This window comes from Malus sylvestris, chromosome 13, assembly GCF_916048215.2.
Source record: "Malus sylvestris chromosome 13, drMalSylv7.2, whole genome shotgun sequence".
NCBI classification, from domain to species: domain Eukaryota; kingdom Viridiplantae; phylum Streptophyta; class Magnoliopsida; order Rosales; family Rosaceae; genus Malus; species Malus sylvestris.
The window spans coordinates 2386918-2404016 of record NC_062272.1 but is presented as its reverse complement, the minus strand read 5'-3'; the positions used below and the strand labels follow the sequence as shown (position 1 = coordinate 2404016).

The 17099-nt window shown below is 36.1% G+C and overlaps 3 protein-coding genes and 1 pseudogene across 4 annotated transcripts; 1 reads left to right on the top strand and 3 right to left on the bottom strand.

Moving 5' to 3' along the window:
* Window positions 1-2843: 2843 nt before the first annotated feature.
* Window positions 2844-5189, top strand: LOC126596420 (endonuclease 2-like). Of its 2 annotated transcripts, XM_050263006.1 has the most exons (10): window positions 2844-3073; window positions 3228-3372; window positions 3516-3687; window positions 3773-3880; window positions 4020-4075; window positions 4153-4236; window positions 4318-4410; window positions 4503-4570; window positions 4722-4795; window positions 4902-5189. In XM_050263006.1, the coding sequence occupies exons 2-10, from the start codon at window positions 3259-3261 to the stop codon at window positions 4994-4996; spliced, it is 864 nt and encodes a 287-aa protein (XP_050118963.1). In that variant the 5' UTR covers window positions 2844-3073; window positions 3228-3258; the 3' UTR covers window positions 4997-5189. The 2 variants fall into 2 exon arrangements, with proteins under 2 accessions (XP_050118963.1, XP_050118962.1); XM_050263005.1 differs by lacking the exon at window positions 2844-3073 and having other exon boundaries at window positions 3158-3372.
* On the bottom strand, window positions 5128-6719 carry LOC126596422 (uncharacterized). Its single transcript, XM_050263007.1, has 4 exons — window positions 6422-6719; window positions 6205-6296; window positions 5555-5673; window positions 5128-5466 (listed from the first exon to the last, which is right to left on the bottom strand). The coding sequence occupies exons 1-4, from the start codon at window positions 6672-6674 to the stop codon at window positions 5373-5375; spliced, it is 558 nt and encodes a 185-aa protein (XP_050118964.1). The 5' UTR covers window positions 6675-6719; the 3' UTR covers window positions 5128-5372.
* A 2722-nt stretch (window positions 6720-9441) lies between these two features.
* On the bottom strand, window positions 9442-10451 carry LOC126596423 (universal stress protein A-like protein). Its single transcript, XM_050263008.1, has 4 exons — window positions 10178-10451; window positions 9976-10067; window positions 9772-9890; window positions 9442-9682 (listed from the first exon to the last, which is right to left on the bottom strand). The coding sequence occupies exons 1-4, from the start codon at window positions 10368-10370 to the stop codon at window positions 9604-9606; spliced, it is 483 nt and encodes a 160-aa protein (XP_050118965.1). The 5' UTR covers window positions 10371-10451; the 3' UTR covers window positions 9442-9603.
* A 2327-nt stretch (window positions 10452-12778) lies between these two features.
* LOC126596421 (transcription factor bHLH75-like) lies at window positions 12779-14837 on the bottom strand (annotated as a pseudogene).
* Between the last annotated feature and the right edge of the window lie 2262 nt (window positions 14838-17099).

The window sequence follows — 17099 nt, the reverse complement described above, 5'->3', positions numbered from 1 at the left end:
ACAATTATTACTTAATGTAGAGATTAAGGAGAGATTTTTCAGTATGACAGTCACACGAAGTGATACATCACGTGTCTTTATATAAATAGTGGGTTATATGTGTTGAAAGCTTAATAACTTAAAAATTAAAATTTTCCATTACTTGCATAAAAACATGTGGTGTATCATACGTATTCTCATCACAACTAAAAATTTATCGAGATTAAGGGCTTTGATTTGAGGTCCAATTAATTAATCAGTGCAAAACGAGGTGGTTGAGTCTGGTTTCTTCTTCAATTTCAATGGTTTACCAAGCAAAAAGCAGGTACAAGGTATATGCTCCAAATACACACATCATTATGGTCACGGTCAATATGATACTATAATGATATTAATTAAGCTTTATTATTGCAGCTCACACATCATATGATCACCGTCTTGCTCGTTATGCCCTATCCTTCCCGTGCGAGTGTGCTTGGTTCGAACAACCTCTTGATGTTTTGTTGACTAACAGTAGCATTTAGTTCTATGAGAGTTTTCTTTGTCTATGTAATCTTCTGTTGCTTTTGAATCGCTATCAATACAATATCACATCGTTGCTTTTATTAAAAAAAAAAAAAAAAAAAGTAGTTTACCATTCCGAATATGGAAAATTCTCTAGTTTGTGTGTAAATGGGAACCAAATCTCAAAGACCACTAATGGGAACTCGACTAGTAACAACAACGAAAATATAAAAATAAAAAGAGACGAACTAAAAGTCAAGTCAAGCTAAACCAAGCGGAACAAGTCCAAAGACCCAACATCCAAAAAGTTAAAACTAATTTACGGGGTATGCAAGCAATATTTTTTGGGACCCCTTTATATCTTTTTATATATCTTTTAAATTTCGTTTGTCATATCAAATAAATTAAAAATGATCAAAAGGCATAAATTAACATGAAGTGCGTAAAAAATAAAAATGAGTGAGTGGATAATACTGATAAATGAAATGAAATTGCTCGGTGAAGTTTCTAATTTTATTTTCAAAACGTATAAAAAGTCGAAAACCAATCCCTGGTACGTAGAAATAATTAGGAGATTGCAGCTGATGAAATTGAAAGGCATATAAAATATGTAACGTGAAATGCATTGGTCTTAATAAATATTTTGTGCCAAACTTCACGCGTACGGGAAGAGAGTAGTTAATGACCATCCCATCCCCACAAAAATATTGACTTTGAGATTAGATTATACAAAGATTATGATCATATTCTGGTCATTTCTTCTCCCTTCTAGTTGGAATTATCAATCATTTGATTATAATTAATGTCTAAGTTTGATCCCATTATTTTCTATTATTAACAACCCAACGACCAAAAAACAAAATCAAATCAAATCTCAAACTCAACACGCTATATGTATTTGGAGATGCATACAAGATATGCATCGAAAATCTCACATATTTTATGTTCCAACTTGTTTTTTCTTTATTTCTTTCATCACATGATTGAAGAAAGAGTTACAAAAAAAAAAAAAGTGTTACATATGAAAGTTCTACTTATATTGCCACTAATTTTTTCTCAAATACAAGGTGGTCATTGATTAATTAGAAACAAATCTTCACTTCTACAAACTTTGAATGTTAAAAGAATTTTTGTACATTCTCTTCGAGATCAAACATAGTAATTGAAGTTTAAAGAAAGCCGTATAAGTAAATATATACCCAACATAAAAGTGGGCTAATCCAACCAATCTTGCTTGCACAATGGAAAGAGCCACCAATTTATCTCTCCATCGAATCATAATGTTTTGATCTACGATTTCAATTCTTCCATGTTCAAGCAATAGTTAGTATATTGTTCCATGGAGCCAACATCCAAAATATGGAAGAAAAAAAAATGTTTCCACGACTTTACCGTCCAGTCAATTTTGTTCCACTTAATCTCTGTTTCATGGCCACATATCTTTCTAGCTAAGGAGTGGGAAACATAGCTAATATTTGCTTTTCAAACTATTTATTTGAATTCAATTTCAGCACATGTTCAATTCAATCTATGAAGTTGGTCCCGGAAGAAAAGGGGATGAAATTTGAGATATGAAAATTTGGAGCTGGGCCGAAGGCGATTTCGTCTTCATGTTGAGATGGATGGCGTGTGCTCAAGACCCACAGTTTATTCAAATTTCTACCGAAGTTGAGATGGCCCATCTTAATTTCTGGGCCTACAGCATTATTTACAAGAAAATGACGTAAAAATATTTTTATAAAAAAATAGCTTAATAAGAAAATAATGAATATTATGGGTGGAGGCAGGAAAATGTTAGGTTAATAGTAATAGGCAATCTTTGGTTTTCATTGTAGCCTTTCTCTAGCCTTATGTTTGCCTTAAGACTTATTACTTAACATGCATGATCTTCCACGGTCATATCTTTAAAAATTATTATAGTACAAGATGAACTTTGGTACAGTTATGCAGAGATAAATATTCTTAATTATTTGAGCTACAAATCAGTTGCCATCGAATGACAAACCTCTCGATTTGGCAGCTTGAGTGCATGAGGAGCCATTGACCCTAGCCTCTATGAAAAACTTGTCTCCACCCTAATTGCATATGAAGGGTCATGTAATTAACAATTTTACAGAAAACAAGATTAATGAATTCTCCCAATTAATCACAGATCCAAGAATGCATACAGAACGTACGTATGTAGAAGAAAAACTTAGAAGATCCAAACGTAAATATTGAAATGTATTTCGAGAGTTCCAAGGACTTTGAGGGAAAAATCTAAAGATACTAACGCATGCATCACCCGTGCAAGCAACTGCATCAACGTTGATGCCAAGTCAAACTGAGAGAAGCTTCAATCCAAGACTTAATGTAAAGAGTGAGGGAAAGCACAGGAACTGTGGGATACTTTGGTACATTCTGTTTGCTTGGCTTTCTAGGGCACGTACCGTAACCGTTGCATTCCCACCTCCATCACCATTTCCCGTTTCATATAATCTCTTCCTTTTTAAAAGTTGCCTTCCTTTTCAAGCACGTAGCCGGTTGGTGTGTGAACGCAGAGAGCCACAATTGTCGTGCTTGTAAAATGTCATCCACATGATTCAATCAGGTGAAAGCCTATCTCCATCCCTGCCAAAAACAAAAGTTAATTTATATGTAAAATGACATCCACATAATTCAATTTAAATTCCTTTCCAATTTGTTTTCTTATTACTAACTATAAAAACAGAGAAAATCCGCCATTTATTAGCTGCATTTTTCAGTATTCTTGTTTCTTGGGAGGAAGGGGAACCAATGGAGTTTGGCAGGATCCAGATTGTTGTTACCTTGTGCTCGCTGCTCCTTCTTTTTCCTGTGATTCATGGCTGGGGAACTGATGGGCATCTCACAATTTGCAGAATTGCTCAGGTTCTTATCCAACGTCTTATTTTTCTCTGATCTCGACTTAACCAAGTTGGCTAGAGTAAAAAAGATGTACCATATTTTCCCTCTGGGTTAAATGTTTAGTAACGGTTCGGGTGTGTTTTTTCTTTTGGGTGATGTGATGACAGTCTAGGCTGAGCACGACGGCGGCGGATGCGGTAAAGCAACTGCTTCCTGACTACGCACAGAATGACTTGGGCAGCCTGTGCATATGGCCAGATCATGTCAAGTTTATTTACCACTGGTCATCTGCCCTTCACTATATTAACACTCCTGAAGTTTGCAATTACCAGTACAATAGTATGTTCCTTTAAACATGTGATTAGTATGCACGTATAAATATTAATTCTAATTAATAATGTAATTACTAATGATTAATCTCCAGGGGACTGCAAAGATGAGACTGGAGAGAAGGGGCGTTGTGTTGCGGGGGCAATTAACAACTATACCACGCAGCTTCTCACCTACAGTAGCCATTCTTCTCAACCTAAATGTAAATCCTTTTGTTTTTCTAGATAGAGACGATCATATCAATACATTATCGATGATATATTAGATTCCGTTCCATAGTTGGACCATACGATTACATGACCATGTTTTGTTATTTAACTTTGTTTTTATTGTGATATCAGATAACCTCACGCAGGCGCTTCTATTTCTTTCCCATTTTATAGGAGACATCCACCAGGTATGGCACAATCTGTATAACCAAAACACACATGATGTAATGTTACCAATGATCGTGACCTTACGCGTGTTACGCAGCCTCTGCATGTAGGTTTTGGTTCGGACAAGGGAGGCAACACAATTGATGTTCACTGGTACACAACGACGCAAAATCTTCATCATGTAAGTCTCATTTGCCAGTTCAAAATTTCCACAAACTACTACTAAATGTAATTAAATTTTCAAAATGTACGATGCATATAGATATGGGATTCCAACATAATTGAGACAGCAGAAGAGAGATTCTACAATTCCAACGTCGAAGAACTGATTGACGCGATTAAACAGAACATTACGGTACCTTGCAACATCAACTGCAGTAGAATATTTTCTGGAATGTCTGAATCCTAAAGTTTGTCCCTTGATGCTTAATATTTCTTTGAAAACAGACTGAATGGTCAGATCAAGTTAAGGGTTGGGAGACCTGCAGCCTAAACAAGACAGCGTGCCCCGACGTGTATGTATCATTCGCTTATGTTACAAATTTGACCAAACTTTATGTTTTCGAGCCTTCTGGTTGTGTTAAGTTTCTGCTTGATGATAAGATCAGCAAGGCTCGGCCTACATGATTCGCTAACCAAGTTTAATTACCGGGTACTTATTTACAGATACGCATCTGAAGGCATCAAAGCAGCTTGTGATTGGGCATACAAGGGTGCAAATGAAGGTTCAGTGCTAGAAGGTAAGCATGAATGGGTTGAATTCTATGGTAGTGTATGCTTGTTTGTTCGTTAAATTGAGGAGAACAAAAAAATGAAGAGAATACATTAAACATTGTTAATTTGCAGATGAATACTTCCTCTCCCGGCTACCAATAGTCCATAGGCGGTTAGCTCAAGGTGGCGTCCGTCTAGCAGCCACCCTCAACCGCATCTTCGGGTGACAGAACACTTGTTCTGCTTGAAGTCAATAAGATTTCCAGAAGCTTATATGCCTCTAAATTTAAAGATATTGTACTTTAGTCATGCTGTTATGTATTGTTCTAGAAATCTCTTGTTTCAAGCACTTGAACAATTATAAACCCTGTATAATATATCTCACCACTTAATTAATTTCAACAATACTGTTCTTTTACAGCACAAGGTTCATATTAACTGTCATAAGTTTTCTTACATCGTCATCGTTCAATAGATACCAGTATCATCCAAATCTATATAAAATATGTGGATCGATACCAGAGTCATCCAAATCTAAACACAATATGTCTCACCACACTCTTTTGATGTAGAAATATTTACATACTGAACACGAATCATATGTCAAGCAAGAGCATCAGCTTGTGATTTCTTCACGACGAGGACAGGGCAATTGGCGTGCTGAACACAGTAGTCGCTGACACTACCAAGAATTGCCCTGGCTCGGCACATAAAATAGTCAGACCCCTAAATGAAATGCAGGAAAACACACACAAAAGTAGAAAATTGGATGAAATGATACTAACCTTTTGATTTTTCCGAGCCCACGCTCGCCTACAACTAGCAGCTTGATGCCGTGTTTTTTGACAGCATCACGTATGGCTTCTTTCGGATCTCCAACTTCTGTGACTGTCTCAGCATTTACCTATGGAAAACAAAATGGTAAACTTATGTTTCACACGGGTGGAATATCCCAAAGATGCCATGCATCTGCATGGACCACATCAGAGCACCTTGATGGGCTTAATTGCCATATAAAAATATGGATTTTATGAAAATTCACAGTTGAATAATACATTGTACCTACTACCTAGTGCATGTTTAAGAGTTTCTGGAAGAGCTAAAACCGATTACTAATAACCAAAAGTGATTTTGACAAAGTTTGGTAAACATAAAAGTGATCGGGTCACAAGCGTTTTTTGAAAAAGCACATATTAGGTGCTTCATCAATAAGAACTTCTAAGTAATTCTCTAAGAAGTAAGATTTTTAGTAAAAATCCCAACTGCTTTTGCAAAAATCAGTTATAGCAAAAACAAGCAGCTGGGAATCCAACAAAAGCAGTCTCAAAAGAAGCGCTTGTACGAAAAGTATATACACACATACAAGCATATATACACACACACACACACACAAACATAATGTTTTGTGACTGAAGATGAAGAACGGTGGCCTTACCCCACGACTAGCACAGATCTGTTTAGCTTTCTCCAACAGTGCCAACGCAAACTTCCTTTGATTTTCTTGGGAAGAGTTAACAAACTCCTGACCTGAATTCCGTAACACGAATAACAAACAACTTGTCAGAAGATTTCACATCTCCACTTATGTGTACGGTATCAACCTTAAAAAGAACAAAAGAAAAACCTCATGAAGAAATTCTGAACAACTTAACTGGAAGACATAGGACAGTACATGCGAGCAGCGCCGAGCGACGCCGAGAAGGTGATGTTGCCGTTGGAGGGAGTCTGAGCCATGAAGATGATCAAGGGCGAGTTGGTTATGGAGTCTTTGAGGTTGTCGAGAACCCACATGAGAGCGTAATGACTGCACTCGCTCTCGTCAATGGCCACCATCACCTTCTTCTCGGCTCCCTTTGCAACCACTTCTCCCATTCTTTCTTCTCCTCTCGGAATCGCCTCTCCCATTTTTTTCCTTCACTTTTTTGTTGCCAAAACCAGGGGCAGTTGTATCTCTATTTATCGGGTTTTTGGGATGGATTTTGTCAAAATGGTAGTTGAAGAAACAGAGGATGGGTTTTCTCAGGTCACAACCGCCAGTCAAACACCTAGTCCGACCCCACATATAAGAGGATTTAGATAACTTTGCTCTTTTTTCATCGAATGAAAATCTTCTCCGATTATGTCGTTCATCGTATCGTACGATTAGTTTTTATCAGGTAATTTTTCTATTTAATTTTACATAAAAAATTTACAATAATTTCTGATCGCACGATGTACGATGAACGAACTTGATTAAAGAATTCTCGAGAGGATTCGGAGAGGATTCTCATTCATAAATTCGTCAAGTTTACGTTTTGCCAGTGCTTCTAATTCCATTTATTTATTTTTTATTTGAATGATATTAAAAAAATCAACAGAAACAACACTAAATTTATCTAATTATGAAAAGGAGAAACAACACAAACTTCCAAATGTAAAAATAAATGTTCTTAACTAACGAAATTACAAGCAACTTGCTAAATAATAAAACATTTTGATATAGGTGCGCAAAGACGGAGCCACTATAGGCCTAGAGGGGGTGGGTGCCTCCACTCAAATTTTTTGTTGGGTGCAGAAAAATTGTACAATTTTGCATCTCAATGACCAACCCTAATTAAAATAAAAATTAAACCCTATATGCTAATTGGTATCAAGGGAAATGCTAAGGAGACTTTTCCAAAATTGGACTTCTCTATGGATTTTCCGTCATCTCATGTTTTTAGCATAATCCTCGTACCAACATTATTAAACATTGCGCCAAAAACATTAAGTGGGGGAAAGTCCATAAATAATCTCACTTTGAAAGAGTCTCCTTAGCATTTCTCTTAGTATCAACATGACTGACTTCACCAACAATGATTCTAAGTGTTTTGTATGAAAAACTTTATAGACTAATATATAAGTGTTTGTTTAGTAAATTTTTTAGCTTTTTAATTGTAACTTTATTGTTTGAAGATGCCTCAATTCATACAAATCTCCGGCTTCGCCCTTGTAAGTGCCCGAGTTTACTAGAATCTATATTTGAAATGCTCATTTTGGTACATGCAAATCATTGGTACGTTGTGTAATTCGGATACATACTAAACTACTAATACGTAGTTATGTACCAAATCGTTAGATACATTATGTAATTCTAATTCGTTTTCCATATTGGTACATTTCCATGTAGCGTGCATACAATTTAAAGTTGAAACACAGATTTTACTGGGTACGTTGGAGAGTGAAAAAAAAACAGAAAAAATTGATGACCTGGAAATTAGGTTCTGAAAATGATTGTAGAGCTGTATTAAATTAACCAATTAATTTTGATTTTTAAAAAAAACTTTCTAATAGTTACGATAGAATAATATTTGGCTACTCAAAGATGAGTAGGAACTCATACTCAAAATTTCTCAAAATTATTTGTTGACAATTTATAGAATTTCGTGTTTATAATCAGAGCTGTTCATATTATAAATCATCATATAAAGATCACATCTACAAAAAATCAATTAAAATTAAGGTCGTTTAATCACCAAATTGTTTAAAACAAATGAATGACATTGATAAAAGCATTACGAACCGTCTATGTATTTGCTACATAGATTAACTAAACGACCTTGTTTTTAATTTATTTTTTCCAGAGATGATCTTTATAGTGTGATTCATAGTATGAACGGTTCTGATCATAAGTACAAAACTCAGTGATTAAAACATTAAGAATTTTGAGTAGGAATTCCTACTCATTTTTTAGTAGCCAAGTATTATTCCTTAAGATAATAGGAGTTCCTTAAATTAAGCAAGCGATGAGATTTAAAAACAAGAAGAATAGTCACTTAATACTATGGTCTACTAGTATTTTTCTTCACTTATAAGTAAAATGTCTTAAAGTTCGATTCTCATCGAGGACGAATTTGAACCATATTATTACAAAACTCATTGTAAAGCTTGATCTACTCCTTCAACTCTTTAATGTAAATAATATTGTTCGTTTATAAAAAAATGAAAATAAAATACAGGTGAAAGCACATTAATAAAAAAAATATTTAATATATATTAAATGCTGATATGTAAATAAATAAATTAATGCTCACGTGAACTCAAGTCAAAGCACCTTAATTAAAAGCTTGAAAAGCTTAATTAAAAATTAAAAAAAAGGCATAAATATTTAGTCTCAAAAGTTCTAAAATAAGTCGCTTAATTTGAATTTCTCCTTGACTAAATTGGCCTTAATCGTGACAACGTGAAAACTTTCTAGTGAGCCGCCCCACAAAGTCCGATCTCTACGTGTCACATTTCCGGAATTATGAAACAAGTTTCTGACGTGCTATGTTTATCTTCTTGGGGGTATTATCAATGCATTATTTTATTGAATGGGCCACTATCATTTTCGGAAAGATATTTTTTTCGGATCCCTTGCACTAAATCAACCTAATTCGTAAATTTAAGCTTTTAAAATTTGATCAAACGACTACAAACAGGAAATCTCTTTAAAAATTATAATAATTTTAATCGTTAGATCAAATTTCAAGAATCTGAATTTGAAAATTGGATGGATTTGATGGAAGACGTGGGGCAATACCAGTTAACTGTTGGACAATATTACTTGTATCACTAGCGTTACGCATAATGAAAAGTTCCAGAATGATGCTTTCAATCTATGTACAGTCTACAATCGAGATATGAATTATTGATATGGGCCAACACGTGTCACTTAATCAAACCATAAAATGCATGCTTTATTCAATCATGAAGTTTCCAGTTATTACATGACTCTAATTTAAAAAATTATCAAGCAGCACGCAACATTTTCTTGCGGAAGATGCAAGTTTGGGTTTTGGATATTAACTTGAAGAACAAGAGAACATATAAGCGTTCAGTTCTGTTTCCTCACAACAAGAACAGGACACTTAGCGTTATGTACGCAGTAATTGCTTACGCTTCCCAAAAAAGCCCTGTCCCAACAGAACATATCAATCAGAAAGCGATTTTCGCACTAGGTTTTAAGCCATCTACACTCCAAACTGAATAAGAACGCACATACCTTTGGATACCTCCGCGACCGTGGCTGCCTAACACAAGCAACTGGATGTTGTGTTTCTCGACTGCTTCACATATCACCACCTTCGGATCGCCTACCTCTGTCACTGTCTCTGGAACAATCTGCACAGTCGAAAACGAGGAATTTTTCGCAAAATCAGATGTAGTTTTAGGAAGGAAAAGAAAGGAACTTTGATTGTATTTGTACCCCATGTTTGGCACAAATTTCTTTAGCTCTCTCCAACAAAGCCAGCGCCACCTTCTTGTGGTTTTCAAGCAAAGATGTTACCAACTGAGCAGCTGCACAATGTATAGAGAAAAATCAGAAAACAACAGCTTGATCAAGCATACAATTACAAACCGGTAACTTCAACAAAAGAGGTAGTGAGATTAAGATTTAGAGACCCTACGGGCAGCTCCGTAACTGGCAGCATAAGTGGAAGCGAAGTCAATGGGCTGTGCAGTGAAGACGACTAGCTGCGAACTCTGGATGGTCTCGCGCAGATTTTCGAGCGCCCAATTGAAGGCATATAGGCTAAACTCGCTCTCGTCGATCGCCACCATCACCTTCTTCCTCTCCTCATTCTTTCCCTGCTCCTCCATCTCTCTCTCTCTCTCTCTCTCTCTCTGTCTTTCACTCTCTTTCTTTGCAGGCAAGGCAAATCACATTCGTCTGTGCCTGCCTTGGTGTTCATTTAAAGTCAAGACAGAGCGGTAATAAGATGACTAGTCATTCCTGCGTGCCTACTCCTAGCAAGTCCTAACCAAGAGTCAAAACTAGAAGCACACACGTGGTGTCCTAGTAATCCAACTACCTTCTTCGGAGGCTCGACCTAGTGGGTCACAATTCCAATCTTGCCCAGTCCTAGTCACCGAATGGGCTCAAATCCCATACTTGCAGTTCAGAGTCACAGTGACCCAATGCCTGTAACGTGTTTGTTACGATTTATGTGGAGCCCGTCAAGATGCTTCAAGACACACAATGGCCCATGCCAAGATGCGAGCAGCTGAGGAGCCAGGGAACCTGACGTGTATGATAAAGGTCATCTCCAATTGAATGAGGGCTGAAAGACTCCCTTTAACCCTGTAGTCTTGCAAGAAATTATATTTAATAAATCGTGCTAGACATATTTTATACCATCTCCAACCGAACAGGTCAAAGGATCATAGGCTAAACATAGCCATTTAACAAAAAACCATCTCCAACCGAGAATGTTTGGGCTATAGGCCAAACATAATTTATTATTTTAATTAAATTAATATGGTTAATTAAATTAAACCACCATATTAAAATAAGATTTTCAGACATATTTTGAGTGTCACTCGTCACCAAATGAATAAGCCTCTGGATTTCTTATCATTATGTAATCTCAATTTTTTTATAGGATTTCGAGTGACACGTGTTGCTAACATGAGTAACTCTCCAGATTTCTTATCTTTATGTAATCTTAATAATTTTTTCGGATATGATTTCAAGTGTCACATGTTGAGATGTAATTGGTTGTGCGAATTTTAGATAGGATTCTTATCTACGTGTCACTTCTTATTTTCAGCTTTCAATGTTGTAGGAATGGTGTAGGTATTTATAGGAAAAAAAATTAGAAGTTTTTTTTTTAATTCGTCCAAAAAAAATTCAAATTTCAACGGTAGCCTGACGGCAGCATGATGTTAGCTAGCTGTTGACATTCAAATGGGTTGAGCTGGAGGGCTGGCGGCTAGAAATGGCCAACCCATTGGCTTGATTTGAGGGTTTGGGCCCAGTATAGCCCATAAGCCCTTTGGCCTAGCCCTCGGTCGGAGATAGTTTTCGTGTCGTTCAAAACTATTTTTAACCCTATGACTTTTTGACCGGATCGGTTGAAGATGACCTTATCTCCACTCTAGTTGCACGTACCATGTTAGCAGATACAAACACGCATATCCATATCGTGGTAGAAAAATAAAATCTTAAAGATATCCAGACGTAATTACAGAAGCATACTCTGAGAGGTGCGAGGAATTTGAGCCACAAATCGGACAATGCTAATGCCTCCCCAATGCGGGCAACTGCATCAGCGCTAATGCCAAACCTTTCCACAAGTTCATGACAACCTGATCAAATATTGAAGCACAACAACTCAGTTAGTTTAAAAAAATTCTAAAGATTGAAAAAAGAAGTTATTAACGACACCGTATTGATCAAGTTCTTAATCCCTGGCTCTGAGCTCCACATCAAGGAACTCACTCACTCTGCCAAGTCCAACAAGGCCAAGTCTTTGCATATTAAGAAACCCCTACAAATTAGGTCCTGACTTTGAGGTCCCGGGGGTTGCCTTGGGAGGTTTAGTCTGGCATGAAAAAAGTTTTGCGGCCCATTGGTCTATACTTCTTGAAGTGAATTTGGGCCATAGTTGAGATTGGATCCAAATATATGGAACAAGAAAAGAATGAATAATAATTATTAAATTTATTTTGTGTGTGAGTAGTAAGTTTAATTCGTTATTTGTAGAAGTGCTCCACGAATGATATAATCGGGACACTCATACAAGTTTTTTCCACCCACCTCAACTATAACTAGAGTTTAGAGTCTCTTAAACCTGCCCTTTTCGGGAGAGCAACTTACATGGAACGGGTTCACTGTCACGTAACGTCTTGATTCAATAATACATTTCTACGTGGAGAAAAATTAACACAAAGTAATTTATTATTGGACAAGGAACGCCACATAATTGTGAACTCATTCCATGTGAATCATGCATGATCCCAACGATCTAAGTTTAGGTAATGTCGCCTTGTTTACTTCAGTGGCCAATTAGGGGATTCATAGACAATGGTGTACTCTACTATACTATACGCCAGTCTCAGGTTGCCTCTCTTTCAGCACTCAAAACCGCGTTGGGACATCAGTGCCCTTAATCTTAAGGGTAAGCTTAGAAACCCACATATGTATCCACATGAAAGATGACTCTTTCAAATCAAGTTATTATCTGTGAAGCTGTCTTCAAATCATGCATGATCTATATAACTACCACTTTGATCCGTCTCAGCCTTTCCCATCTTATTATTTTTGGTTCATTTATATAGTACAAGATTCATTTGCACCCTACAAAAATATATAAGCATGAAAAAAGAATATTTTATTGTATATATTATGGGATCCATGGAAGCTAGAGAAGATGGTATTGGTCGTCGTCTTGTGCTTCATTGTCTCCACGTGTACATGTAGGGTTTAGGAGCATGGGATCTGAAGAAGATTGAGCGTACTCTCACTTCTCAAATAGGCCATGTTGCGTTGTTGTAGTGAGGAAGTCCTCCATACCCTTCTGATCTTACTACCATCTCTTGTACCTCCGGATATGCAGTACTTGTCCCCTGCAACATTCCACATTGCTCGCTTTTATCACCTTCATCTTTTAAAAGCTCATTAACAACGCACACTCCTATTTATTTAATTTCATGAATTCTCCTTTGTTTTTTTTTTTTCGATTAGAAAATAAAAAGTAAATAGAGCATGAGAAGAAAGAATGAATCTCAAAAACATTTCCGTATATTGATTATAGTCTATACAAATTCATATTTTAATGTGGATACACACACACACACATATATATTTGCGTAAGCGTGTATATGCATACCTGCTGCTGTTGCATTGCGTCCACAGCATCCACACCTGGTGTATTGAAATCATAATACGCACTTGCTGCAGAAAGTTTCATTGACAGAAACTTGGAAACCACCAATACAAAGCACTTTGTTAATATTCTATTGGACATATATGATCACTGATCGATGATTATGTAAGAAATCTCCATGATATGATATGATTAATTATTTAAGATATGACTCACCTCAATTTGGTTCTGCAGTGACTGAACGTAACTGCAAACCACATCCAGCATTACTGCCATTCCCATTGTCTGCAAATTAATTCAACCGTAAAAAAAAAGAGCAACGATATCAGTTAAATTTTAGAAAGAAAATAATCATTCATTTCTTTCGTAGATTATTCAAATTAAGCGACAAGAAGTTAATCAAATTATGCATACCTTGTAGCAGCCTGGAACCAGATTTTGCAGGCATCTCAGCCTCTCGTTTATTTTCTCTCTTCTTAGCTAATAATACCATGCATGTTAAGCAAATGCGTGAGACCAACATCCCGTCAATATATAATTTCACGTACTTATAAATAGTATAGTTATCAGAATATTATGGGTTTTAGCTATTTAATTAAGGCAAGATAATTAAGCTAAATGTGCTTCAAAATCTGGCCTTGAAAACTAACAAGATAATTATTAGTTCTAAACCACATACTGGTAACATAATGCAATTTAAAAAGAAGTGATATATTTATACCCTTTCTGCCAAACTGTGGCTATCAGTAGCTTGGCCTCTCTTAGCTCTCACATGAATTACTTCTTTTAGTTTCTCTCCATCCTTTTCACTATTCTTTCTCTTTCTTCCTCCTAACGACTGTCAAGAATCACCAATCGCGCATTTCAATAACAAAGGAAAACGAATCTCAGAAAATCAATCTAGCCAGAAATTAAGCATAAATGCATGATCAATCCCATGGTCAATTAACCAGACGACATATATATAAGCTAGCTAGCTCTCTAACAAGCAACTATATAATTTTGTATGCAATAATACGCACGTGCCTTTCCTTTTCCGGTTTCTTGGCGAAAATCTCCATTCATGAGATGAGCTGTGGAATGAGCAACTAAGATATCTTCATGATTTGGATCATCAGAAATTTGAGAAAAGCTTTGAATGTGTTGAGTGAAGTTGATAGGGAGCTGATGATCATCAGGTTGTGGCTGATGATAATCATCGGTAGTAAGGGTGGTGTCATTGCCCGAGAGGGCCATGATTTCATGATGAATATTGGTGCCAAGACTAGTCTCCAAATCACAGAGATTGTCTATGAGTTCCATCTTCCAAACTTCGAGTCGTTTGTCTACACAGAAACTTGCGGCTTTGCATGCCTTTAGAGACAGACCAATCGAGTTTATAGAAACTTCAGTCCAAAAGCAAATTAGCGATACTGCAGATTTTCATTTCAGTTATATGTTGACTTTGTATCCCAACTTCTATATCCTTTTTTTATCCCAAAAAAAAGTTTAAATATATCCGCGTCCAGTACGTGGGACCATACACTGGTGTTTTTTAGCAAGATGAAATTCTAAACCTACTTTAATTTACAAAGAAGAAAATTCAAACTTGATCAGTGAAAATAAAGCAGGTTCATTGTCCTGGTGTGTGTGGTATCGCATGTGTGAGACCATATAACCGGTTTGGGTTTGAATTATGTAAATTTGGTATTTGATTTGGTGTGATTAGCTTTGTTTGTTTTCAATTTTTGTTCTTGATGGGAACATATATCTTCCCATTATGGATAATGATGATGTTACCACAAATGGCATATATAGGGTTTCCACTTCAACTCCATTCAATAAAAGGTTGTAAAACTAAATATAAAGACTGACCTTAATTGGAGTGCTCACAATCTAAAGAGTCGTTACAAATGTTGACTCCAAACTTTCTAAATTTGGAGAGCTTCATTTATTTATCAGAGCTCTCGATATTCCAAATCCACATCGATAACAAGCGATTTTTCAGTGTATCCGAAACACAGAGTAGAACACCACATGTCTTATACAATTGGAGGAACACTTTGAAGAAAAAAAATTCCTCTAATTGTATAATAACAAGGTGGTGTTCTACCTTTCAAACACACTGAAAAATCTCTCATTGGTAAACCATACCGACTCATTGACAACCCCCCATCCCCCTCGAAATCCCAACTTATAACAATATGTCATGCATATATGCATTCCTTGCTTGTCAAGTTAATTGGCATCTCCTGCCTTTTGATTTTCAACCCTAGCTAGAATAGCATGCTGATTAGATTACAGTTGTACTAAGTATCGTTTAAAAGTCAATCTTCACCAAATAAGCCTTTGATTCTTGACTTAATGTGTATTTTGTAGAGTAGCTAATCTTTGACTTTGAATTAGGATCCATACATTCTATGCCAAACTTTTATTTCTTAAATGGTGGAAGCAGAAGAGGGTTTAGGGTTTAGATATTGAACGATAACTTTGCCATCATATAAGGGTGAAAATGAGACTGTCAACATCCTCGTCCAAATTCTTTTGAAGGTACATCACAAATGGCCTGTTACTGACCTTAACTTGTTTAGACCTTGATTTCATCCAACATATATTAATTGTATTATATTGTTGCCAATGTGATTTGGGTCAATATGTCAGAATAATGTGTTCGTTTTCTTGCATTTAAGTTCAAGTGTGTTAGAATTTTCTTTTGTCGAACAGTATAAACCAATTCGGTGTTACTATGTATATAAGTAAACTTTTAGTCTTTCTTCTTATACCATGCCTACGTACAACAGTGCGAGTACTAAAACAAATATTTTGCTATTAAGAAACGTGTACTTCAATATTATTAGTAACCCAAATCGGTAGGCGGGCAGTGTTTTTGGTGTTCTCCTTTGGTAAAAATTAATGGAGGTCGATTTACGTGAAAATCTTAGTTCATGGAGGAAAGTGATAGGCGAATGCCATATGATTATGGAATGACAAGCCATAAATTTAAAGTTGTATGAAATTTATTTCACTAACAATGACATAATCATGGGATTATACAAGAACTATATCACCTTGTTATTAACTCTTGGTGGCTAAGAGGTTTGCAAGTGGTTTAGAGTATTTACGACTACATCTAGGTTCTTTGTTCGGTTCTCATTACACCGATCATATTATGAATATAAATTCATAGGTGCAAGGTAGCTTACAAGTAGTTACAAGCATTATTATTGCCTTCGAGATTTTGTGTCTTAGTTCCTTGATAATACGGAGAAATTTTTAGTTGTGACGGGAATACGGATGATACACCACGTATTTTTATGCAAATGGTGAAATTTTTTAATTTTTAAGTTATTAACCTTTTAACACATATAATCCACCATTTATATAGGGACATGTGGTGTATCACTTCATGTGACAGTCATACTGAAAAATCTCTCGATAATACGGACTGAGGATAGACTTTCTTAGGCCCAAATGATGTTAATTTTTATTTTTAATTTAATCCACTCTTTCCGGAACAACACACAACAAGCCCAAATATTATTAACTCGGTCCAAACGGCAGGCCGGCTCAACCGCGCAGCAGTTGAAGAATCCAAACGACGACCAAATTCATAAAACTAAAATATACAAATGACACAGCAAATACCACCCACACCTTTCCTCATTTTTCAACCCTGACTTGGAACAAATATACTATTTATATTTCTAAAATACATAAGTGGTTGCGACATCTGAAATTTAAT